The sequence below is a fragment of the Phalaenopsis equestris genome, unplaced genomic scaffold (genome assembly GCF_001263595.1).
Source record: "Phalaenopsis equestris unplaced genomic scaffold, ASM126359v1 Scaffold000719, whole genome shotgun sequence".
NCBI classification, from domain to species: Eukaryota; Viridiplantae; Streptophyta; class Magnoliopsida; order Asparagales; family Orchidaceae; genus Phalaenopsis; species Phalaenopsis equestris.
Genome location: NW_018165159.1, coordinates 42,392 through 50,968, shown reverse-complemented (window position 1 = coordinate 50,968; position 8,577 = coordinate 42,392). Strand labels below are relative to the sequence as shown.

Sequence of the window (8,577 nt, the reverse complement as noted above, 5' to 3'; positions counted from 1 at the left end):
TTATATTATTAATATATATTTTATCATACTTCTATCTAAAACATCTAATATAATGCCTCAAAAAAATCAAAAGATATTTAAGTATTATTATTTGACTTTGTTTTTAATTTAATATTTTATTTTAAATTATATATTAATGAGAAATAGGAAGTAAAAAAACATACAATGTGTGAACAAATTTTGAAAAAAATGCCTGTGAAATAAAATCAATGAGAAATTTATTACATAGGAAGAGAGCAATGATATAGCCACTCTAGATAGTTATCCTCATGGTATATTTAAATTTCAAGTTAATGCTTAGCTTGAATTTCAATATAAACTTTTCTTTTATATCAAAATTTAAGATTGAGATTTGTGGTTTATATATTTATGATAAAAAACAAAATCAATATATTTATAATTTATGTACATTCATAAATCAATACATATTTATGAATTACTTTTAAATTTATAATTTTCTTTTCCTCAATTTTGAGGCTCGCTGCCTCAATCCGCCTCAAGGCTTCTGCCTCTCCTCGCTAAGTCAAAACACTCGAATTCCTGATTTTGCCTTTTGAACCTATCATATAAAAAAAAGTTACATAATAGAACAAACAGATTCAATAAACTTTGAAATCATGATAAACATCTCATAATGTTAATTAGAATGTAAATTGTTTTGTTTTTAAAATTTAAAAAGAAAATACTAAATGCATGACAGGAAAGACATATTGCAACATAAATAATTGAGTTGAGCCTAACTTGTATGAACAAAGTAGACTATAGCTTGTATCGAGTTAACAAAGAGCAAAATCAAGGAAATTGAAAACAAGCTTAAGCAAGCCTTAACTTGATTGATGGATCGATAAGCATGCTCCTCCTACTCAAGCACCTTAGAAAAAATATATAAATGAAAATGTCTAGGTTGCAAAAAGAAGTTCAATTCTAATCCTGGTTTCTTTTTCTCATACCCAATACGCTTACCCTGTTCTACTTCCCCGATCCTGTAGTCCTCCTTAAGCCCCTGTTCTACTCATTCTCCTATAATCATATTCCTCTTGCCAATGAGTAGCATTTCAAGTGGACTTGCCCTTAGTCTATCAAAGATATAGCAAGGGTTCAAATCCCTTTTAAAAAAAATCTTTTCATCCCCTTCCTCACCAAATTCTTCTTAATTTTCTTGTTCTTCCTCTTTACATATACTCCTCATCCCATAACCTTTTAACCAAACCTATTAAAACTTTATATTTGAGCTTGTGTGAGTTATCACAGTAACCTGTGTGAAGGCATAAATGTTGAGACTAGAGATCAAAATATTTTTGTGCCGCTGCTTTCTTTTTTCCTCTTGCTTTATTGCACACTCAATACTCTCAAATTGATTCAAATTAAGCCACCTGCTGCCTCAAGTTAAAAATTACTAGACAAAGGGGTGCAGATGCCAATGAAGTGTCACAAATAATATAATTATATATAGATCCATCCAAAATAATATTCAATCAATTTTTAAACACGGTTCTTTAATCATTTAAATGAACAATTTATTTATGTCTATGATTATGTCAATTTCTATCATATTTTATCGCATTTGTCCCTGTATGAAAGCATGAGGAAGTTTCAAACATGTAATGAAAATTCCTTCTTTCACTCCATATATAGGACCCTTGTGTATGAAGAAAACCAACTGAAATTGAATAAAAAGCACTAGCATGAGAATGCTACTCTAATCTCCCTTGGCGAGCCAAGGATTTCACATACTCCCCTTGGGATGTGCTTGCTCTCCCCACAGTCCCACTAAGGCCACGCATCCTTTCATAAGCTATCCTCAAACTTGTTATATATAAATCCATCAGCTTCGCATAAAAGATGCAGTTACAAACAGACCCATCTACAATGATATAAGACCAAGTTTCTGGCTTGACCCTTCAATAATTTGACTAGAGAATTTATCCTTACAATTTATGTTTGGGCAATGTGAGTTGCATTCATGTTTTCTTTAATTGTATTTTTATATCATTTAGTATTCTTTGGAAAATAGAAAGAGGCCTTTAACATATGATGAAAAACCTCCTTATTACAGTCTCTATATATTTTTCCTTGTAAAAGAAGTCAGTTAAAGAAAAATGAAAAATAATTGCTTAGACATTATTTTCTGCCCTCCCTAGACTGACCAAGGATCCATCCATCCTTTTAGGATGAGTTCACTCCCTCTCTCTCCCTATTGCCCTTCAGGGTTCTGTACCTTTTCTCTAGCTCAAGGGCAAGATTGTGCAACATTTCCCTAAATTAACATGAATCCACTACAAATGAATCCTTCAACAGATATCTCAGTAAACTGTGTCATAGTTTGAATCTAATCCAACTATTTTTACTTCTGATACCTCATAATCAACCACCATGGAAAATTTGAATTTAAAAAAAAAATACCTAGAGTCAGCCACCCATGAGCCTCTCACTTATAAAACACTAATTCCTCCACCAAAATCCACTGATGCTCCTGCCACCAATCCCACAACCATCCTTCTCTTTTATCCAAGCCAAGGTTAATATTTATAAATGTATGTTAACAGAAACATCAGATTTTTCTTTTTTTTGTAATTTGATCAAACCCACTCCATATCTTAAGACTAAGTCCATAAAAATCTTATATAATTTTCTCATGTTTATGTTTCCATCATTGGCCCCATATCGGAATTAGCAAACCTCCCTATCTCATTTTTTTGAATAAAAATATAATTTTGAGGGTAACTCTTTACACTTACTAAAAAAATTAGAAAACCTGGCATTAAAAGAATTAAAAAAGAGGAAAAAAAAAATCATGGCATACTTGAGGCCAATAAAAAAGACAAGAAAGCATAGACACTGGTTGTACAAAATTCAAAAAAGAAACCATATGGCACGATAGTTCATAATGCATATGGAATGTGAGGTTTCATGCATTACACCTTGTTGCTGCACTCGAGAAAATATTAAATGCTTTGAGCGTAAAGTTGAAGTGTAACTTTTGGATTCAAAGGTCCAACAATTTTTCAAACCAAACGACACAAAAAATTAGGTTATACTATAATGACTAATGCTTAAGGAAGAAAATGTACCTTAATTCAGAAACGGGATGCCGTTGTCTTAGCTGACCTAGTTCTCTTGCTGCCACGGAGGGTGGTCTCTCATACTCTTGGGGCCTTCCATTTTGTAAGAATCTACCTCTCAGAAATGACTGAAATTTTATTTTTATAGGTATCCGCAATCAATAATTTTTTAGGTTGAAAGACCACAATAAAAAACAAGAATATAATTTTTAAGATGAACAGAATAATTGAAACTAATATTTACTTAGCAAATAATATAAGAATTGTAAAGGCCCTATCTAAGAGGACCACGTGCGTATAAAATGACAACAATATGAATAAAAAGAAAGAGTGCTATTACAAATGAGTAAAATTCATGATAAAAAGAATAATTATAAAATGACTTTCAGAACTAATAGCAGATTTCCTATGCAATAGGTGGAATGTTGTTGTTCACCTTAATGACATTGATGGAAAGTAGCTTTTCATTTTAAGAACTAATAGCAGGGTCCTTATTCAATAGATGGAAAGTAATTGTTCATCTTAATGACATTGATAGTTTATCCAAAAATTGAAATAGGAAAAACTGCAAAGAAATTCAATCATTCAAGCCTCTTACAACAGCACTATGAGAAATTTTGATGATTTTACCCTAATCTTCGTAAAGCCTTGGTCAACTTCAAAAACATTATGTTGAAAACTCATATGTTAGATTGAACCTAAATTAATCCGCACCCCAAACTAGAATTGGACTTACTTAACCTTGGTTAGCTTTGCAGTCCATGAAATAAACCATGCCTAATTGTAAAGCCATATACTAGACCAAAATTTATTGACGTGGTTAACCCTAGGAATCTATCTCAACCTACCTAGAAACCCAACATAACCAAGTTAAGTATATGGGGCTAATGGACTTAATCCAAGCGGAGAGATTGACAATGGTTGACCTAAATGCCCCTAGTAGACTCATCAAACTCGAGTACATAGAGTTTCTACACCAACAAAGAAATAAAAATGCAAAAACAGTAATTCCAAGTTGAGATAATGAAAATTTCTTTTTTTAAAAATAAATCTTTCTTATGAATTCTCATCTTTCATGTTAACAATGCCTATTCTTTTGACGAGTACAAATATTTTCGTGAGTGGACCTATCCATGTGTCTTCAAATCTGTTAACTAAATTCTCTTAAGGAAAGCTTAAGTGATGCAAACATGCTTTTAAGACAAAAAGATGATGACTAAGTCAAAAATGAAATTTATAATTGTGTGTGCAAATGTTTATACTTTTATTAAAAAGACTAAAATGTAAACACGACTAAATTGTCTAAATTTTTATACTAAACATTTCATGAAATTTTTGGAGGTACATGCCCTACTTAAATCTAATCAAATAAGCCCTTAGATATCCTTAGAAAATGACCGTGGTTAGATTTAAACTTGAAACAATCATTTTAGTCCAATGCGGATATAGGGACACATTAAACTAAATAGTTCAAGTGAAATGGGTCCTTAACTCGGAGACTACTAGCATTAGATTGACTGGATTGGCAAAAAGCGGCAAACTCACGTGAGATAGGGTTAGCCTACTGCATTCTATTTTGAACCAAATTGGTCACTTAGAAAACTTACAAGACACTGCTAACCTTACCATCAAAGTTGATCCAAACCTAGTCAGCTAAGAAAAATCAACTTATGATCATCTAACTAGTTATCCAATGCCCTCATAAGCCAATACTTTCATCATATCTCAGCTGCTACACATTCTTAATGTCCAAGAACATTCCAAGAGATATTACTGTCTCATTTGATGAGAGTTGTTATTGGCTATATGCTCACTACTTTATATGATACTTTTCAAAAGCATTCTAAACAATATTCCACCCAGAGTTGCGCATTCATATGGCTTCCAAAAATGCTATCATTGAAGCAACTTAGCTCCTTACAATTTTAGCATTCTTTTGAAGTCCTATTTGTAAAATTTAATCATCGTGTTCCTCCCTAAGCATCCCTTACCCAGAGTTTCTCATCTAGCCACCTTAAATCTCATTTTGTAAAGCTTACTTCAGGCATTATTTTGCATTTTAGATAATAAGTTAAGATTCTTGAAGCTTAGAATTTCTCTTATGTTTAACATTTGAACTTATAGAGTATTATAGCTTTTGATTCTAGTTTTGATTTGAGAGAGTTGTGCAAAATATATACCCAAGGGATGAACTCGCCCAAAATTGGAGCAAAGAGACGAACTAGCTAGCTGAGTTTCAAGAAGACTCGCCAATCGAGCTTGAAATGAAATTTTCATGCCAGGTTCAAGGCGGACATGCCAACCACATCCAAAGAAGACTTGCCCAGCCAGGTACAAAGCATCTACCCACAAAGCCTAAGTAGGCTCACATGCCTACTCAAAAGAGGAATATCCACCAGTCTAAAAAAGAGTCTGAAACTATCACCAAACTTATCAGATTGATCTAACAGTGTCTGTCGCCTATGCCTCTATAGCACTTGAGGACCTAGATCCTGTCATTAAAAAGAGGACTATAAAAATGACAGAGGAGTCTGACTTTTTTTGGCCTTTAGATCAAGATATTACTCGTGTAATCTACATTATTGAGCTAGTTAAGAGAATTTTTCTTATCTACCAACAATTCTTTCCCAACCTTTCTTATTTACTTTGAGCCAGTAAGGTTATAGCATAGCTCGAAGACATATCAGAATCTAACATTTTAGACATGAAAAAAATAGTATTTTGTGGTAGTAAAAAGGGCTGCTCTGCAATAAGGCAAGAAACTAAAGATCATATCAAGTGAAAGCAAACAAATTTCCCATTAGGCATGAGAACCATAACTTAGCTAAGAGTCCATCAACCACATTCAATTGACTAATTTTACAAAATATCAACAACGTAATTCAAACTAAGTTCTTGGTCCCTTTCGCTACCCAATTTGGTGTAAAGCTAGTTGGTAAAAAAGGTTTTTGAGTATAATTGATGGACTAAACACATGCCATATTGTCCCCGTCCCAATAACTTTGTTTGGGTTTTGGTCCTTTACCTACTTACATTTGGTTGATTTACAAAAAATCAATTGTCTAGTTCAAACTTGTAAGTGAGGGTCCCTTCAAAATCCAATTTGGTGTTAAACTAACTGAGAAAAATTAACTTTATAGAATGGTAGGACACCTAAACACTTCTCATATTGTTACCATAAGTCGTATTTTAGATAATATCTCACTCATGCTTTTCAAAATTAAATTAAACATTGAATCAAAAGATGGAAAAGTTCAAAGTTTAAAGCTTCAACTAAAATTTAACTAGGGACTAAATCATGATAACGTGATATATATTAAAATTTATTTATAGCAACTTAATGATATAATATTCTATTAATATTATTTTTTTGTGATTTAAAAATATATATATTTCTAGAAACAAAAAATATTATCATAAAATTAGTCAAATAAATTTATCAAGCAGTAAACTACTTTTGCAAGACTATTACTTTATTTCAATTTATTATAAAACAACCAAAAGAGTGATAGACTACAAGTTTAATTAAAACAAAATTTTAATATCAACATATTTATAATAAATATTATAATGAGCGTATTGACATGCGTCAATTTTTCATAATTTTATGCTCTAATTCATGCAAATTATTTCTTTTGTTTTATGATAGTACGCTATTTTAAGGTTTTTTATGTATTTTTACAAATTTCAAGATGATTAGCACACAAATTGGAGCAAAAATGATCATATGGGAATTTTTCAACCTAGCATAACCACGGTTGGTTTTGGCGTGGCCACGCCAGGTGTATAGTGTGGTTACGTTGGAGAGCAAGAGTGGTCACGCTAGTTCAATTTGTTCGCGGATTGTCCTCAAACGTGGTCATGCCGCCCTTCGGACGTGGCCACGCTGCCGTATTTCATCGGCTAAGGTTTAGAGAGGCTTGAGAGGTCCATGCTGTTCTTCTTCTAGGGAGAACAAATCGAGCTTTTTTTTCGTTTTTTATTATTTTCTTTGTTTTTCGGAGAGATTGTATCAGAGAGTTGTTTGCTTACTTTGCAGTAGGGAAGATTCACAAAACAGTGAGTAATTATTTTTGTTTTATAAACATGTTGTTTGCATGCTTGTTTTTCAAGAGTTTTCATGTGATTTTATCTCTTGATATGAGTAGCTAACTTTCTTTTTCATGCCTCTGTGATTCATGGATAGTTTTCTAATTATGTTTTTCTCTGCATGTTTCTCATAATACGTTTTTCGAGCTTTTGATGTCAATATGTGGGATAACCCTACAGCCTTCGTTTATTCCTAATCTAGCTAGTTAGGACGTTAAGACCTATCGTAATATGTGACTTCTGTCTGTTTTGTAGTGGAACGATTGGGTTAACCACAAAATCCTGTTAAAATAGATATATTTTAATTTAGGTTTTTCACCCAAGAAAAGGGATCCAAGAAAACACAGAGAACACCATAAGGTTAAGTCCAACTTAACTTTATGGATTTTCAATTCTTCTTCAAATCGAGGCATAGGCTTAAGAAGAGACATCGTCCCTAATTGACAACAATCGTGTAAGGGAAACTGTTAGAAAAACATAATCATACACTACACTTAAATCGCAGAGGCACAATCATTAACAGGCTTGACGAAACCTAAGAATTTCAACTCATGCTTCCTATGGCTTTTGTTTTTTGTCAACTTTGCTAGACTCAGGATTTTCGTCTTCTATTTTTCTAATCACAATGAACTAGGTGAGATAACTAGTAAAATGTAGATTCACCTATTAAGAGCTATTCTCAACTCATTTCCTTGTGAGAATGATACGCGGTACTTTAGCAAATTGTTTTCTACTTGACACGTATACTTGCGTGAAGTGGTCGCTTGCTTTGCGACAATTTTTTGGCCATCACATATTCTCTTGCTCTCAAGGGATTGTTAATCTAAGGGCATCAATGTATAGATTAATCAAAATTATATGGCATAAGATATGTGATTTTTTTTTATTTTGAACAATTTAAAAGAATGATTTGGTTCTCTAAAACATGTACTAATTCAGCAATCAGACAGTTCAACAATTCAACTAATTAAATCTAATTTGATTTTTAAAACCCTAATCTCACTTAGTACATTGTCTGCATAGCTAAGAATCTTCTAGGAGATGACTTTTTAAATGTTTATTTGATGAGAATTTTGATCGATTGGAATGCAAGCATGGTTACTTTCAAAATCAGCGCAACTTCACCCAAACTTTGGGTTCAAACGAGCTCCAACAAGGTTTTAGCATTGTGAAGAAACTTAGCTCTTTGCAAGTTTTAGCATTCTGTCAAGCTCTAGAAACAAATTCTAAGCCTCTTCTTACTCCCTGAGGTTTTTATGTTCATGGTATTTCACAAGACACTTGAGATCTCAATTTAAAAAGTTTCCTTTAAGCTATTATTGTGAAATTTGTTTGAGATTCTTGAAGCATGGTCTCATCCTGAGCTTCTTATTTTAATTTTCACATCTTTCTTGAGTTAAATTGTCCCTTGCATAAAATATATGGC

At 32.5% G+C, this 8,577-nt stretch overlaps 1 protein-coding gene across 1 annotated transcript in view; it reads right to left on the bottom strand.

Moving 5' to 3' along the window:
- The window catches only part of LOC110030445, a 20,758-nt gene that overhangs the window by 8,703 nt on the left and 3,478 nt on the right, over positions 1-8,577 (bottom strand). The window contains exon 2 of the mRNA XM_020733159.1: positions 3,072-3,190. Within this exon, the coding sequence (XP_020588818.1) occupies positions 3,072-3,190 (119 nt within the window). The remainder of the gene's footprint in view (positions 1-3,071; positions 3,191-8,577) is intronic.